Raw genomic sequence first — 17,589 nt, 5'->3', positions numbered from 1 at the left:
CTACTCGGAGTAAAAAACTGTGCATTCACTCTATCTATTCCCCTTGTGATTTTATACACCTCTATAAGGTCACCCCTCAGTCTCCTGCGTTCCAAGGATAAAGTGCTCTGATAGGTGTCTACAACTCAAGTCCTGCCAACGTCCTCATAAATCTTCTCTGCACTCTTTCCAGTTTCACAATAGCCTTCCTAGAGCAAGGAGACTAAAACTGAACACAATACTCCAAATGCGGACTCGCTAACGTACAAACTCCGCACTGACAGCACCCGTGGTTAGGATCAACCCCGGGTCTCTGGTGCTGTGAGGCAGCAGCTCTGCCCGCTGTGCTGCCTGGTTCCTTGTTTCTATAGTCAATACCCTGACTGATGATGGCCATGTATGGAGGTTAAGTGAGCAGATGCATCATTGAATCATACCCAGGTTAGAAACCATGCTTCACAAAATTCTTGATCATGGGCCTGTATAAATGGGCCATGAATATCCCATCCACTTGTTGTCAAGTGGCATCTTTAGTGGTTTCCTCCTCGACTTTCCCCGCAGCTATCATTGGGCCTGATGCATCGTATTCTCTTCGGAAAAGATGGGCATTATAGATGCAAAGATTTATCACAGTCACGAGGGATTCAATAGTGACAGAACAAGCAGCAGGAACATGAAGAATGTAACCTTACATCACATGTATAATATATACTTACACACGGCATGGTGGCGTAGCGGTAAAGGTATCACAGCGACAGAGACCCGGGTTAGATTCTGACTACGGGCACTGCCTGTACTGAGTTTGTACGTTCTCCCCGTGACCGCACAGGTTTTCACCGAGATCTTTGGTTTCCTCCCACACTCCAAAGAATTACAGGTTTGAAGGTTAATTGGCTTGGTATAAATATAAAATTGTCACTAGTCTGTGTAGGATAGTGTTAGTGTGCAGGATCGCTGGACGGTACGGACCCGGTGGGCCGAAGGGCCTGTTTCTGTGCTGAATCTCTAAGACTAAAAACTAAAACAGACTCATGCCTACCTATCTTTTCCTTCTCGCCCCCAATGAAAATGTAGAGACAAGCTACTGAAATAAAGGGCCCTGGTTGCTCATTTATCAGTGCTGCAAGTATGCTTTGGATATTATGAATCCTTAATTTTATCATCTGTCAATTGGTTTCAGTGCATTCAAGAAACATGATACAGAGCTAAACACACAGGGAATTTGAAAACACAAGAAGAAAAAGATTACAAAGGAAATTGGGATCAGAGTAAAAGGGCAGGTACATGGATAGTAAAGGTTTAGATGGACCAAACGCGGGCAGGTGGGACGAACTTAAATGGCGTATCTTGGTCAACATGGGCAAGTTGGGCCGAAGGGCCTGTTTTAGTGCTGTATGACTCTCTGACTAAAAGCACAAGTTTAGTTTAGTTTATTGTAACGTGTACCGAATTACAGTGAAAAGCCTTTGTTGCGTGCTATCCAGTCAGCAGAAAGACAATACATGATAACAACCGAGCCATTTACAGTGTATAGGTACATGATGAGGGAATAACGTTTAGTGCAAGGTAAAGCCAGCAAAGTCCAATCAAGGATAGTCCGAGGGTCACCAATGAGGTAGATAGTGGTTCAGCACAGCATATGCAGAAATATGGTAAATATGCAACAATACAGGCAACTTGCTAAATATCCTCTCCCTGTAACAAAATTACCACAATTACAAATGTACAGATTGTGCTGTCTCCCATATATTAGCCTTTCAAACAAGTTTGAAAATAATAAGTACTTATGGATTAAGGCCAAGAGGGAGAAACTATCAGCCTGGAGATAATTGAGTGAATGGACTAATGCCATCAGTAGATGCAGCATCAGGTCTGGTTTACTAAATAAGCATTCATTAAGTTAATTTGCTAAGAACTAATCTCTGAGCAGTCTGGGATATTATAATGAATAATGTTTGCATGCGGTGTTCTGAGAAGTCATCTCTGGGGTTGTAAAACCTCAATATGTTTCCCCCCCAAGGTACAGGGGGGACAGAGGAAGTCAGCTTGATGAGGCAAATGTATTTTCAGTTTCATGTTTTCTTAATCTTTCACACCACACACAATATGTTAATGTATTTCAGATCACATTAACATAACGTGTAATGTATAATGCAGTTAAATTGGTTAATCGCAAGGTGGATTACACACTTTCACAGTCCAATTAGTATATTTTATTTGTATTATTTCCAGTGAAATGCTACTCCAATTTAGTTTAGAGATACAGCGCAGAAACAGGCCCTTCGGCCCACCGAGTCCGCCAGCGATCCCCGCACACTAGCACTATCCTGCACACACTGGGGACAATTTACAATTTTACTAAGCCAATTAACCTACAAACCTGTATGTCTTTAGAGTGTGGGAGGAAAACGGAGCACCCAGAGAAAACCCACGCAGGTCATGAGGATAAGATACAAACTACATACATACAAGCATCTGTTGTCAGGATCGAACCTGGATCTCTGGTGCTGTAAGGCGGCAACTCTAACGCTGTGCCACCCAATTGTATTATAGTGAATAGAAACGCGACCACACCAGGCACTAAACTAATACTTGGCCTGGGTAATACTCTTATTTCACAGTTGCTTTTTTGCATGGAGACACATCTTGTTGCATAGAATAGTACAACACAGCAACAGGCCCTTTGGCCCACAATGTCTGTGCCGCACATGATGCTAAGTTAAACGAATCTCCTCTGCCTGCACATGATCCAGATCCCTCTATTCCCTGCATATACATGAGCCTATCTAAAAACCTCTTCATCATGACAATTATATAATTTGCTATTGAGGGAGTGCAGAGTAGGTTTACAAGGTTAATTCACGGAATGGCAGGACTGTCATTTGCTGAGAGAATGGAGCAGCTGGGCATGTACACTCTGGAGTTTAGAAGGATGAGAGGGTATCTCATTGAAACATATAAGATTGTTAAGGGTTTGGACAAGCTAGAGGCAGGAAACATGTTCCCGATGTTGGGGGAGTCCAGAACCAGGGGCCACAGTTTAAGAATAAGGAGTAAGCCATTTAGACCGGAGACGAAAAAACACTTTTTCTCACAGAGAGTGGCGAGTCTGTGGAATTCTCTGCCTCAGAGGGCGGTGGAGGCGGGTTCTCTGGATGCTTTCAAGAGAGAACTAGATGGGGCTCTTAAAAATAGCGCTGGGGATATGGGGAGAAGGCAGGAACGGGGTACTGATTGGGGATGATCAGCCATGATCACATTGAATGGCGGTGCTGGCTCGAAGGGCCGAATGGCCTACTCCTGCACCTATTGTCTATTATATTCCTCCACCACCACCCCTGGCAGCACATTCCAGCAACCAACACGCTGTATTAAAAAACTTGCCCTGCACTTCTCCTTTAAACCTTTCCCTCTCACCTTAAAGCTATGCTTTCTGGTCTTTGACATTTCCACCATGGGAAAAAGATTCTGACCGTCTACCATATCTACGTCTGTCATAACGTTATATACCTCTACTTAACCTCCATCGTTTCAGAGAAAACAATCCATGTTTGTCCAACCTCTCCTTATAAGATAGAACCCTCCAATCCAGACTGTATTACAGGAAGAGCAGCTCTGGGCTTCCATCTACCTGACTGCAGACCCTTGGCCTATCTTGACCATGCACTAAACATGATTCCCTTTATCTTGTATCTGTACACTGTGGGTGACTTGATTGCAATCATGTATAGTCTTTCCGCTGATTGGTTAACACACAACAAAAGCAGTTCACTATAGCTGCCAACATTGGGTGAGAGTTGGGAGTGAGAAATTGCGAGAGACCAAGCCCGAGGGATGCACCGAGCCGCAGCCTGAAGGGCCTGTCCCACTTAGGCGATCTTTTGGGCGACTACAAGCGACACTGGCAGCCATTTTTGCTGTCGGAGGTTGTCGTGAGGAGTCGTAGGTGAATGCTAGTAAAACTAGTCCCTGACAGTCGCCTAAAGAGTCGCCTCAGTGGCACAGGCCCATTAGTGCGTGGGAATGGTGTAGATCAGGGGAGCCGCGACCAGCTGCGTCAGTTGTTGTCCAGCCCACTCTCCAAGTCACTGATAGACACAAAAAGCCGGAGTAATAGCCAATTTCCTCTCTGTGTCTGTGGACCAACTCCAAGTACCAGAGGCCCATTGATCTGCGGCGCTGCTCTATACGTGATTAGCTTTGTGGAAATCAGAGCCAGATGTCACCGTGTCCCAGCACTCGGCACCACACAGCCCTGCTAGCCGGAGATGGTTCAGTTTAGAGATACAGCGTGGAAACAGGCCCTTCGGCCCACCGAGTCCGCACCGACCAGCGATCCCTGCACATTAACACTATCCTACACACACTAGGGACAATTTGCACTTATACCAAGCCAATTAACCAGACCTTCAGTCTGAAGAAGGGTCTCGACCCGAAACGTCACCCATTCCTTCCCTCCAGAGATGCTGCCTGACCCGCTGAGTTACTCCAGCATTTTGTGTCTATCGGTTTAAACCAGCATCTGCAGTTCCTTCCTACACGTGTACCTGTCCAAATGCCATTTAAATGTCATTGTGGTAATTTCAAGTGTAGAATGAAGACAGGAGTGTTTAGTTGTTGCGTGTAGCGACATCAGAACAATTACATTCTCAGTTGCTGTACCTTAACAGGCCGGTTAAAGCAACAACACAGAGATACATGTAAATAGATTGATTTAGTTTACTATTGCCACCTGTAGCGAGGTACAGGGAAAAGCTTTGTTGCGTGCTATCCGGTAACTGCAAGCAAGCCGCTCACAATGTACAGATAAAGGAGAACGGGCGCAACATATATAATCAATAATACAATGGATTAATAATCAGTAATATTGGGTAATCATCCCGGCATATCAGCGGAGGCCCAAGTATTAACATTACAATTAATGCCCCACAGCGCCGGAGACCCAGGTTCGATCCTGGTCTCGGGTGCTGTCTGTGTGGAGTTTGCACGTTCTCCCTGTGACCGCGTGGGTTTCCTCCGGGTGCTCCTGTTTCCTCCCACATCCCAAAGACGTGCGGGTTGTAGGTTGTCGGCCCTCTGTAAATTGCCCCCTAGTGTGTAGGGAGTGGATGAGAAAGTGGGATAACAGAACCAGTGCGAACGGGTGATCGATGGTCAGCACGGACTCGAGGGGCAGAAGGGCCTGTTTCCACGCTGTGTCTTTGAACTAATATTGAACAAATCAAGACTTACCTATCGGATTTGAACATGAACAATATTATCCCAAGGTTGCAGAGTATTTGAATGACATTTACTGCATAATCCCTGAGGTTATTCTTAGAAAAGTGAAGGGCAAAGTTCATCTCTACCAGCTTCATTTTCTGAAGTTAATTTGTCGTTTATATTTACCATCTTGCCTTTGCTTATTTGTTCCCGCGATACAAGAATCCAAGACTTACATTTAAAGAAGAACAAAATATAAATTTAAAGACAGATATCAACAAATTTCCCCGATTGAGTATGAATATCGATTTCTTTAACATCCCCTCTCTCCATCCCTCCCCCACCCGAGTGGTACTAGCTTCTAAGTCATCTTGTTGGGTCTCATTGTGTGAGAAGGAACTGCAGATGCTGGTTTAAATGCGAAGAGTTTAAACAAATTGCTGGAGTAACTCAGCGGGACAGGCAGCATCTATGGAGAGAAGGAATGGGTGACGTTTCGGGTCGAGACCCTTCTAAAGGTTTCGTGTCGAGATCCTTAGAAGGATCACGACCAGAAACGTCACCTATTCCTTCTCTCCAGAGACGCTGCCTGGTTCATGCCGGTCACCTGGGCGAATTCGGCACAGAGACTCTAAAGACAGTGGCGCAACGCTTCCGACGCCTCCGACGGCCCGGGTCTCTTGCACCATGGCCGGAGAGCAGCGAGCGACTCGCCAGCCCGGCAAACACTCGCCAGCCCCAACTCCCCGTCCGCATCCGCCCCCCGCCGCTGCTTCTGCTTCCATCGCTCCCTCAGCCCCGGCTCTCCAAACCCGTGGCCCATGCACTTGATATGAGTTTTTAAATTCTCGTTGATCTCAGTAAGATTACTGCATTAGAATTCAGAAAACTGAACTAAAGGTAAATTAATAAAAATACAGCTGGTTCACCAATGCCCTTATGGGGAGTGAATCTGAGGTTTAACTTGTCTGAGGACTTATCCCAACATAGATGGTTCTCAATTCTCAATTCTCATAGTTTCTTGGAACCTACATTATTGAAAGCCCAATAATAGTAGCCGGTGCCACAGTGGTGTCATCAGTCCTGATCTACTATCTACCTCATTGGTGACCTTCGGACTATCCTTGATCGGACTTTACTGGCTTTACTTTCCACTAAACGTTATCCCCTTATCATATATCTGGACACTGCAAATGGCTCAATTGTAATTACGTTTTGTCTTGCCGCTGGCTGGTTAGCCCTCAACAAAAGCTTTTCTCTGTACTTCGGTACACGTGATGATAAACTGAAACAAAGTTTAACATAAATAGACAGAAGAAACTGCAATCTCTGGAATCTTACATAGAGCACAAAGTGTTGGAGTAATTTAGCGGGTCAGGCAACATCCCTGGAGGACATGGATAGTTTTGGGTAGGGACTCTACTTCAGACTGCACCTTACTTTAGAAATATTTCACATAAAGCCACTTAAAGAGCTAGTAAGAACAGGGGGTTTAAAGTAGAAAGGCCACGGGAAATTCCAGTATCTGTGTCCTGGATGTTGAGGACTCGATGATGATAGTAAATGAAATCCAGGGTGTGCAAGAGGCCAGAATTGTACAGTGTTTGGGAAACTAAATGTCAAAAAAGTCTTTATTCATAGAGGTTAATTGGCTTGGTAAAATTGTAAATGGTAAATTGTCCCAAGTGTGTAAGATAGTGTTGAGTGTGTGCGGGGAATCGCAGGTCGGCACGGACTCGGTGGGCTGAAGGGGCTGTTTCCGCACTGTATCTCGTAACTAAACTAAAATTGTCGAAGGTTCATTGGTGAGAGTAAGTTACTGAATGCCTTAGGCAAAACTTCTCTGCTGAACAAAATAAATCATGCACTTTGTTAAATCCATTTTTCTCCAACCCACCCTAGTTGAAAACAAACCCAACACAGTATTAAATATATTACATACATAGCGAACCGTGTAAAGAATGATGCATTATGTGGCTGCTTTATCCGTTTATGGTCAGCTCTGACATGTCCACTGATGTTTTTCCCATTCTTTATCAACTGTCACTGAGACTACAGAACCAGTCCTAGTGTTCAGCATTCTTCCGAGTTAATAAAAATGGATATTAAAACAATAAACATTCATTCAAGAAGATATTATTCAATTTACACACAACTGATTGTTGAGCAAATACGCTTGGATATGTCAAAAATGTGTTTGATAAATGAATAGAAGACACAAGTGCTTGAATAACTCAGTAGGTCAGGCAACATCAATGAAGAGCATGGATAGGTAATGTATTGGATCGGGACCCTCTTCAGACTGATTGTAGGGAGGGAAGAAAGCTGGAAGAGGGGGGGGGGGGGGGGAAGGACAAACCCTCTGCATTTGATCATTTCTATCACTTTGGAACTGCTTCTAGAGATACAAAGGGATCGATAAACACAAACAGGATGTTCCCAGATAATGAGCAGATTGCATTTTTACAGACGGCCATGTTGATTTTGTCTGTAAATTGGGGAAACACAAAAATCACTTGATATGGTAACCAAACCTCCACAGCATTGTAGTGAGTGGCATCTAAAGCACACATGACTAATGAGAAAGAACAATTACTAAAAGTGGAGAGTGAGAGGAAACTGAGTTCTACCTATGGTAGGAACAAACACATAGTGGCATGGTGGTGCAGAGGTAGAGTTGCAGCCTTACAGTGCCAGAGACCTGGGTTCGATACTGACTACGGGTGCTGTCCGTATGGACTGTATGTACATCCCCACTGTGACCACGTGGGTTTTCTCCGATTTCCTCCCACACTCCAAAGCCGAACAGGTTTGTAGTTTAATTGGCTTGGTAAAATTGTAAATTGTCCCCAGTGTGTGTTGGATAGTATTAGTGTGCAGCGATCGCTGGTTGGCATGGACTCGGTGGGCCGAAGGGCCTGTTTCCATGCTGTATCTCTAAACTAAACTAATACGTTGGACTTTTGTATTTAGTAATATCACGGGAGATCGTTCATGTGTAGTAGCAAGCATAAGTTGAGTGTTCGTTACCCTGGGAATAGCCTGTAACAAAAACCACTTCAGCAGTGTGAAATCGATGTATAACTCACCATTCTGCCAGGTCCCAATCCCTTCACCATCACCCGGACAAAGGTTATTCCCCGATTTATTGCCTTCTGTCCACAAAACAAAAACATGCAAAATGTTATTTTAGATTTTATTTCTTTTGAAAGCAATAGTGTTTGTTCCCTTTTGTCTCTGTACTTCCTCACCATTGGTGCTATCTTTTTTAAATCTTCTGATGCTATCAGTAATTATTCCACATTTGTTTTTGAAACGTTTTCTCTTTGATTTTGCCTCTTACAGTACTATTATTACTGCGTCTTCACTACCTTGAAAACACCACTACCGAGCTGCCATGGTAATGTTCACAGGAGAAGACGTCTTTTGCAGTGTAAGCAGACTGACCCCATTGTTTCTGACGTTAACTAATTATATAAATGGAAACTTTCCAGTGTAACGATCATCTCTGACAAGGAGCTTTTGCATCATGGAAAAATTGACACCTTTGGAGGCTGCCATTCAAACCACAGTTCCCACGCCAGAAGGGAACTAGGATGCAACTTCTAAAAGGCCTACTTGAAGAAATGAGCAAGAACACAACCGTTCAGCTAGAAAAATTAAATCTTTTAATATGAAAGAAAACCCGTGAGATCTGTAGCAGAATATAAACTTGTAGCAAAGAGGTAGCTTCAGAGATTGTGGAGGCATTAGTGGTGATCTTTCAAGAATCACTAGGGTCAGGAATGGTCCCAGAGGACTGGAAGATTGTAAATGTTACTCCACTGTTCAAGAAGGGAGCGGTGCAAAAGAGAGGGAACTATAGGCTAGTTAGTCTGACTTCAGTGGTTGGTAAGATTTTAGAGTCCATTATTAAAGATGGTTTCCAAGTACCTAAAAGCACATGATAAAATAGGCCAAAGTCAGCAAGGTTTTGTGACTAACTACTCAGCTAATAAATACAAAGTGTAAGTAGTTATCGGTCATAATTTAATTAGTGCACCTTACTAATTTCTCATACAAAACTACTTCCTTAATTTTCCTCCCAAGCCAAGAAAAAGTCGGTCCTAGGACCTCCCCATTATAAATGATGTATGTTTCTGTCTGGATCTCAGTGGTGAACGAGCCTGTATCAGACTGGTGAACACTCAGGGGACATTCACTGCAGTATTAATATAAGCATAAAACACAAATCTTTAAAGTCTTCCCCTTTCATGGGAGAAATTGATCAATCATTTTTGTTTCTAAGCACAAATGTTGGAGTAAATCAGCGGGCCAGGCAGCATCTCTAGGGTACACGAATATCTGACTTTTCGGGTCGAGACGCTTATACAGAATGAATGTAGTGGAGGGGGGAGGAGAGAAAGCTAGAAAAGAGGTGGGGGTGGGACAACGCCCGGCAAGTGATAGGTGGATACAGGCGAGGAGGATTTGATCAGCAGATGGGTGGAAAATTATGTCAGATAAGGAGAGGAGTGAAATGTGCAGAGGAAGGGATATACGTGGGAGAAGATGGGGGAGGGGAATAGAAAGGAATAAAGGACAGGACAGTTGGGAGAAATGGTTGCATGTCTGGGTGGGGCACAGGGAAGGGGTGGGAAGGGGAGGAGAGGCGCGGGGGTGTGGGTTGCTACCTAATGCTTGGGCTATACCGCTGGACTATTAGCTGCCCAAGCTGAACATCGCAATATGAACAAAATTATTGTACCATGACATTTAACACAGATGTGAAATCTGCAAAAGCACGTGTGGCTGCATGTGAATCAATATACCTAGATAGACACAAAATGCTGGAGTAACTCAGCGGGCCAGGCAGCATCTCAGGAGAGAAGGAATGGGTGACGTTTCCGGTCGAGACCCTTCTTCTTTTCTTGACCCGAAACATCACCCATTCCTTCTCTCCTGAGATGCTGCCTGTCCCGCTGAGTTACTCCAGCATTTTGTGCCAATCTTCAATTTAAACCATCATCTGCCGTTCTTTCCTCCACAATCAATATCCCTACTTTGTCTAACGTTCTTTTCTTCACTACGACTTCAGGTTTTTGGGGCAATAGCACCACCTATTGAAGCTGTTCTCTAACGTGCAAGATTGTCATGATGCTATTTCAAATTTCATGAACAATGCACAACAGCATTGCTTTCAATGTCTGTGTCCTTGCAAAACGATGTCTCTATTTAAGTGAGAACCAGCAGGGGCACATCCAGGATCCACTGTTCTATGCACAAAAAAAACAAAGTGCTGGAAGAACTCAACGGGTCAAATAGCATTTGTAGAGGAATGGACAGATGATATTTTAGGTCAGAGTAGAGGGGAGATATTTGGTAAAAAAAAAAGATGAGGGGAAAGGGCGAGGCAAGAGCTCAAAAATGATATGTGGATATGTAGTAAGGAACTGCAGATGCTTGATTACACCAAACATAGACACAAAATGCGGGAGTAACTCAGCGGCAGGCAGCATCTCTGGCGAGAAGGAATGGGAGACTTGAGAACTGCGTGGGAAGGAACTGCAGATGCACCAAAGTCTGAAGAGAAGGTCTGAAGAAGGGTCTCAACCCGAAACAACACCTATTCCCTTTCTTCAGAGATGCTGCCTGACCCACTGAGTTACTCCAGCATTTTGTGTCTGTCTAAGCTCACTTGAACTTGAACTTGATCCAGGTAAGGAGAGGTTGATTGTTGGGTCGGGGGAGAGAAGGCTTGGTTCTCCACTCTTCCACCTTCCGCAGGTTAGTGGCACTTCATAATTATGTTACAATCACCAACAGCAACTTTAAAATTGTTTTTTTAAGCCGGATCGGCCAAGTTTATGAGTAAAATAGATTACAATGAGGTGAGGAAAAATGGCTTGATTTTTATAAACTGAGTATAAGCAACGTTAAATTGCTGGAATATTATATTTGTGTAATCCTTGCAACAAATATTAAACGTGTGAGTGGAAAATGTGCAGCTGAGGATTAGCATGCATTTGCAAGGACGATATGATTTCAGGAAAACAATTAAATAACAGGATATAGAAGCAAGGTTTTTCAGCTGGTCATCCTGGTACAATGAAGCCGATTGTTATTTTGAAGTATTCATCATGAACTTACCACAAATATGACTGCGGGTCGAAACAAAGCCCATTTTTAAAAGGTGTTCTAATTAAATTAATTGCTTTGAGAGATGTTTAGAATTATATTTCAAGTTGCAGTGTAATCGGATGGTTAAGATAACTGCAAAATATCACATTACAGTGGAGTTTAATTCCTTCCCATCTGTCCATTTTCTACTTTTTATTTCTGGTTGTTTGGAATTGGGTTCAGATTTCCTTGCTGCTCCTCAACACAGATACATTCTGTAGGGTTAAGCTTGGAATAATTACTCAAAGTAGCGTCAACCTTGCAGCGAGTTAGGGCTTTAGTTTAGTTTAGTTTGGAGATACAGCGTGGAAACAGGCCCTTCAGCCCACCGAATCCGCGCCAACAAGCGACAATCCTACACACTATCCTACACACTAGCGACAATTTACAATGTTTACCAAGTCAATAAACCTGCAAACCTGCACGTCTTTGGAGTGTGGGAGGAAACCGGAGCACCTGGCGAAAACCCACGCAGTCATGGGGAGAAGGTAACACTTTCTACAGAGAGCACCCGTAGTCACGATCAAACCCGGGTCTCTGGCGCTGAAAGGCAGCAACTCTACCGCTGCGCCACCGTGCCAGATTTGTGAGGTGCATATTCTAGGCATCAGTGCAAATTAAGCCACCTTATGTTTTAAAGGACCAGGCAGGCAAATACACTTCCCATCTCAACAGAAGTGCAAAGAACATCAGTCAAGGCTGACAAGGGTGGAGAATCTGACAGAAAAGGAATGGAGTGAAAGGAAAACTAATACATGGCTAGAAAACAGAACCTTAGATACTAAATGGAGAGATAAGCCACCTGAACTGGCTTGATTGGTGGTGAATGAACGAGTGTTTTTCGCTATTGTAATTTTCGGACAGTTTCTCCAAAGAACAGCTGTGCATACAATGTTCAGGACCTAGGTCTAGGTGTGTCTTTGGACTGTGCAAGGAAACTGAAGATCTCAGAGAAAACCCACACGGTCACGGGGAGAATGTACAGACAGCACCCCTAGTCAGGATCGAACCCGGGTCTCCAGCGCTGCAAGGCAGCAACTCTACTGCTGCACCACCGTGCTTCCCTAGGTAAGGTAGACTGTCAGAACCTTTTATCCAGAATGGAAAAAAATAAATACTACAGGATATAGCTTTAAGGTGAGGGGCAAAGTTTAAAGGAGATGTGCAGGGCAGTTTTTCTTTAACATAGTGGATGGTGGGTGCCAGGAACAAGCTGCCAGTTGGTGGTTGAAGCTGATATGTGGCATGGATTATATGCAGGCAGGTAAGAGTTGGTCTTAGCATCATGTTTGGCACAAACATTGTGAGCCAAAGTACCTGTTCTTGGTCTGGCATAGTGGCACAGCCAGTAGAGCTTGTATCTCGCAGTGCCTGACTCGGTTCAATCTTGATCTCGGATGTTGTCTGTGTCAAGTTTGCATGGTTTACCTGTGACTGAGTGGGTTATCTCCAGGTGCTCCAGCTTTCTCCCACACCCCAAAGTTTTGTAGGGTTAATTGGATTCTGTAAATTGCCCTGAGTGTGTAGGGAGTGGATGCGGAAGTGGGATAACACAGAATTAGTGTGGGCCGAAAGGCCAGTTTCCCTGCTGTATCTGGCAATCAATTCAATCCAATCAAAAGCATGTTAACACAGATTGACTAGAGGGAAATTTTGCAGCCTTCTTTAAATGCAACAAAAGTTTAAAACAAATTAAAAAAAAACATCTCCCAAAGTCAATAATATTCCTCCAATAGAATTTTGATTATTGCTAATGACACAGTTTGAAATGGACCTATTTTAACTTACTTAATGAATGAATGTTTGTTCTCTGGGACAAAGCTAAAAAGACGCATGCTTCCGTTCCCACTATCTTTTGTTTATTCTGTAATAGCATTGCATTGTTCAACATCACCATGTCGAGAAAATCGAACCAAGTGATCTTTACGCTAAGACTCAAAATGCTGATGTAACACATCGACTGAATAGACAATAGGTGCAGGAGTCGGCCATTCGGCCCTTCAAGCCAACACCGCCATTCAATGTGATCATGGCTGATCATCCAATCAGTACCCCGTTCCTGCCTTCTCCCCATATCCCCAGACTCTGCTATCTTCAAGAGCCCTATCTAGCTCTCTCTTGCAAGTATCCAGAGAACCGGCCTCCATCGCTCTCTGAGGCAGAGAATTCCACAGATTACCAACTCTTTGTGTGAAAAAGTGTTTCCTCATCTCCGTTCTAAATTGCTCACCTCTTATTCTTAAACTGTGGCCCCTGGTTCTGGACTCCCCCAACATTGGGAACATGTTTCCTGCCTCTAGCGTGTCCAAACCTTTAATGGCAGCATTAGTGGAGAACATGGACAGGTGACATGGGTAGGGACCCTTGTTCAGACCGATTGCAGGGGTAGGGGGAAAGAATGCTAGAAGAGTGTAGGGGCAGGACAAAGGAAAGCAGGTCATAGGCTAACAAAGGCAAAGGGGTTTACAAAGGCCTGGGATGAACGCACGCAAGGTGTGAGGCAAGAGAGTTGCGATTGTGAAGCTAGAAGATTGATGAGTTGCAAATTGTTTAGTGGGACCGGAGGGGGAGCGATAGGTGCAAAGTTATCCAGGGTTCTGGGGAGGAGAGGGGGGGGGGGGGGGGTTTGTAGATGTTACCTAAAGTTTCAGAATTCAATCTTCATACCATTTGGTTGTTTGCTACCCAAGCAGAATATGAAGAGATTTTCCTCCAGTTTGCGTGTGACCTCATTCTGGCAATGGAGGAGGACCAGGACAGGAAGCTTAGTATGGAAAGGGGAGGTAAAATGATTAGCAACCGGGAGTTCCCGTAAGGGTGGGCAGAGTAAAACTGTTGCCGAATCTACACTTGGTCTCGCCGATTTACAGGAGGCCACATTAAGAACAGTGGATGCAGTCTACCTTTGGCCTACCCTCACCGGTAGTCACCTATGACCCGCCATGCTTTGTTCTTCCCCTCCACTCTTCTAGCTTCGTTTCCCCCCCCCCATGCCTGCAATCAGCATGAAGATGGGTCCTGACCCAAAACATCACCTATCCATATTCTCCAGGAATATTTAGTTTAGTTTATTATCACATGTATCGAAGTACAGTGAAAAGCTTTTTGTTGTGTGCTAGTCAGCGGAAAGACCAAACATGATTTCAATCTAGTGTACAGATATAAGTCAAAGAGAATAATATTTAGTGCAAGATGAAAGTCCAGTAAAATCCAATTAAAGATGGTCAGAGGGTCTCCAAAGAGGTTGATGGTTGCTCAGCACCATCAAGATGCTGCCTGACCCGCTGAGTTACTCCAGCGTTTTGTGTCTTTCCTTGGTAAAGCAGCACCTGCAGTTCCTAGTTTCTACATCCCGATCTTCATATGTTTGCACTTGGGCCACCCAAAGTTTTATACTGCCTACCCCTCATCCTAATATCTGCAGTTCAGCTCCATATTCTCAAAAAAATTGCTTAGATTATTGTATTAACATCAGCTCCATCAAACAGGACCCAGAAAACAGATTTGGTCTATCATGCTTTGAAAACAAATATGATAAATTGTGCGGCTCTCAGGTTTTCTGCTTCTTAAACACAGAAGTGAAAACATTAGCAATGTTTCTAATCAATAGTTTAGTATTTCCCTCTGGACAAAACCAATGATGCAAATGTATAATGCATGGATATGCTGGCAGATACCACTAATTATTGTTGAGAACCAACCTACCATCAATCAGGAAACTGAATGGGGATCATTGTTTGTCAGTCTGAAGAGGATACTGTGTAGAATATTTACAGAATCTCGCTGGGGAAAGGGCAAATGTTATTGAAGAATTTACATGTACATTAATTCTTAGATTGGAGCCACGACTAGCATCGAGTGCTTCCCGGTGAGGCAGAGAATTTGTTCAATCCACAGTAACATTTCCTCGACAACATTCAATCAAGAACTCCCAGGATACAGCAACTATCTCTCCTACAATGACAATGAAGCAGCACCAGAAATAAAAAATCATACAGCAATCTGTGCGTCACTTGCACCACATTTTGAGATAGTTTAGTTCAGTTTAGTGATACAGCATGGAAACAGGCCCTTCAGTCCACCGAATTTTATGCCATTCATCGATCACCCGTTAGCACTAGTTGTATGTTATTCCATTTTATCATAGACTTCCTACACACTGGAGGAATTTAAAAAAAATTTTACAGAGGCAAATTAACCTATTAACCAGCAAATCTTTCGGTTTAGGTGCCACATTATTGTCAAGTGTACAGTGGAAAGTTTTGTTTTGCATGAGATCCAAACAGATTGGATAATACCATAGATAAATACAATCAAGTCAATAGTACAATAGATAGAGTAAAGGGGAAGAGTGGAGAATATAGTTCTCAGCATTGTAGCGCATCAGTTCCATTGACAAAGTCCAACGTCCGCAATTGGGAAGAGGTGAATCAGACTTCCCAAAGCTGTTCCTTTGGGATGTGGGAGGAAACCGGAGCACCAGGAGGAAATCCACGCGGTCACAGGGTTGCCACCGGGTGGAAATCCACACAGTCCTCTTTGTGGCCTTTCTAAATTTCCAATCAGGATTTTTGATTAGTACAGGTGTCAGGGGTTATGGGGAGAAGGCAGGAGAATGGGGTTGAGAGGGAAAGATAGATCAGCCATGATTGAATGATGGAGTAGACTTGATGGGTTGAATTGCCTAATTCTGCTCCTATTTCTTATGATCTTTTCCTATTCCTTTCCAATTACTAACAAACTGACGCTGCCAAAACTAATTTAACGTTGAACCCATACAAGCAGCAGAATGCAAATCTGTCATATCTGTTTTATTGATAGGAGTCTTCAGCTAATAGGACAATATTTTAATTTACAGTGTAATCATGTTTCTGAAGACAGTTTAGTGAATCTTGGACTTAAGGACTAGCGGATCTGATAAAAAATGTCAAAAGCACAGCTTCTCAGATGCAGCAATGAAAGATTGCAACCATTAATTGTAAAAATGGGTTAAATATGTACGTGGGGGGGGGGTGGGGGGAGGAAGCATTGGTTTACCGCTGCGGCTGAAATGGCGGCTGTCTGAGCTGCAATCGGGGTTCCTTTCTTCGTATTCTTAAACCCTTCGGTACCGCATGAAGTCCGCACCATGCTCAGCCCGTCGTGATTGGTAACCTGAATGTGTGTGCTGAGAAAAATGCAATAGCGTGTAAGAAATGGAAAAAGGTGAGAAAACAATCAAAGGAAAATGTTTAACCATTGTAGTTACGACAAATTTATTTTAAATGGTATGAAGGAAGTTAAGTGCTGATGTCAAATATAGCTGAGTTCACAAGGACTGAGATCGTTCCTCTCTGTCCGGGCCACTTCCTCATTGAGGAGCTTCTACTATTTGCTGCAAGTCTCACACCAGGATCTCCTTGGATAAGATCTCTAGCTGGTATCAAACTAGGGATAGTTCAGTGCTGCAAATATTTTAGTTGAGTTTAGAGATACAGCATGGAAACAGGCCCTTCAGACAAACGAGTCCACGCCATTAATCGATCAACCTTTCACACTAGTTCCATATTATCCACTTTCTTATTCACACTCGAGGCAATTTTACAGAGGCCAATTACACGTCTTTGGGATGTGGGAGAAAACCAGAGCACCCAGAAGACATCCAAACGGTCACAGGGTGAATGTGCAAATTCAAACACTCAATACCTGCGGTGAGGATCGGACTCGGGTCTCCAGCGCTGTATGGCAGCAGCTCTACAAGTAGCGCCACTGTGCTGCCCTAAATATTACTGGCAGATCTGCTTACTGAGGTGATGTGACTATCATTTCAGTAGCAAAGGTAATCTCCAACCTAGGAATATTGGTTGGGAGAGAGGGCACAGAACGTGGAGAGGAAACTTTTAATGAGGCGCCAATTCTAAAAGCCAGTTAATGGAAGTGAACAAGAATAGATGAGTGTGGGGGTATCAGAAGCAGATAGACTATAGAAGTTAATAATACTGAACTAGCGGTAGAAGGAGAAGTGAAAGCGCAGAGAAAGTGGGATTAAGGAGAATGTGTAATTCTGATATGTATTGCAATCTGCATTGACTGCCTCATGATTAATTATTGATTAGATGTTGTTGTTCATTCTAGTATAGCTGTATTACTGTTGTTTAATTACATTTGTGCAGCTTTTGACATTTTAAAAGTTCTATTTAAATGGAAGTTGCTGTTTTTGAGGCACAATAGATACTTACTCCACTTAGAGAAAGAGTCATACAGCATGGA

The 17,589-nt window shown here is 43.6% G+C and overlaps 1 protein-coding gene across 1 annotated transcript in view; it reads right to left on the bottom strand.

Moving 5' to 3' along the window:
- Positions 1 to 17,589, bottom strand: part of mrps11 (mitochondrial ribosomal protein S11) — a 31,162-nt gene that overhangs the window by 2,939 nt on the left and 10,634 nt on the right. Inside the window, exons 4-5 of the mRNA XM_033050111.1 lie at positions 16,378 to 16,507; positions 8,271 to 8,336 (exon numbers count right to left, since the gene is read on the bottom strand). Of these exons, the coding sequence (XP_032906002.1) occupies positions 8,271 to 8,336; positions 16,378 to 16,507 (196 nt within the window). The remainder of the gene's footprint in view (positions 1 to 8,270; positions 8,337 to 16,377; positions 16,508 to 17,589) is intronic.

The sequence above is a fragment of the Amblyraja radiata genome, chromosome 34, assembly GCF_010909765.2.
Source record: "Amblyraja radiata isolate CabotCenter1 chromosome 34, sAmbRad1.1.pri, whole genome shotgun sequence".
In the NCBI taxonomy this organism is placed as follows: Eukaryota; Metazoa; Chordata; class Chondrichthyes; order Rajiformes; family Rajidae; genus Amblyraja; species Amblyraja radiata.
The sequence above is the reverse complement of the archived record's forward strand: the minus strand, read 5'-3'. Positions and strand labels throughout refer to the sequence as shown.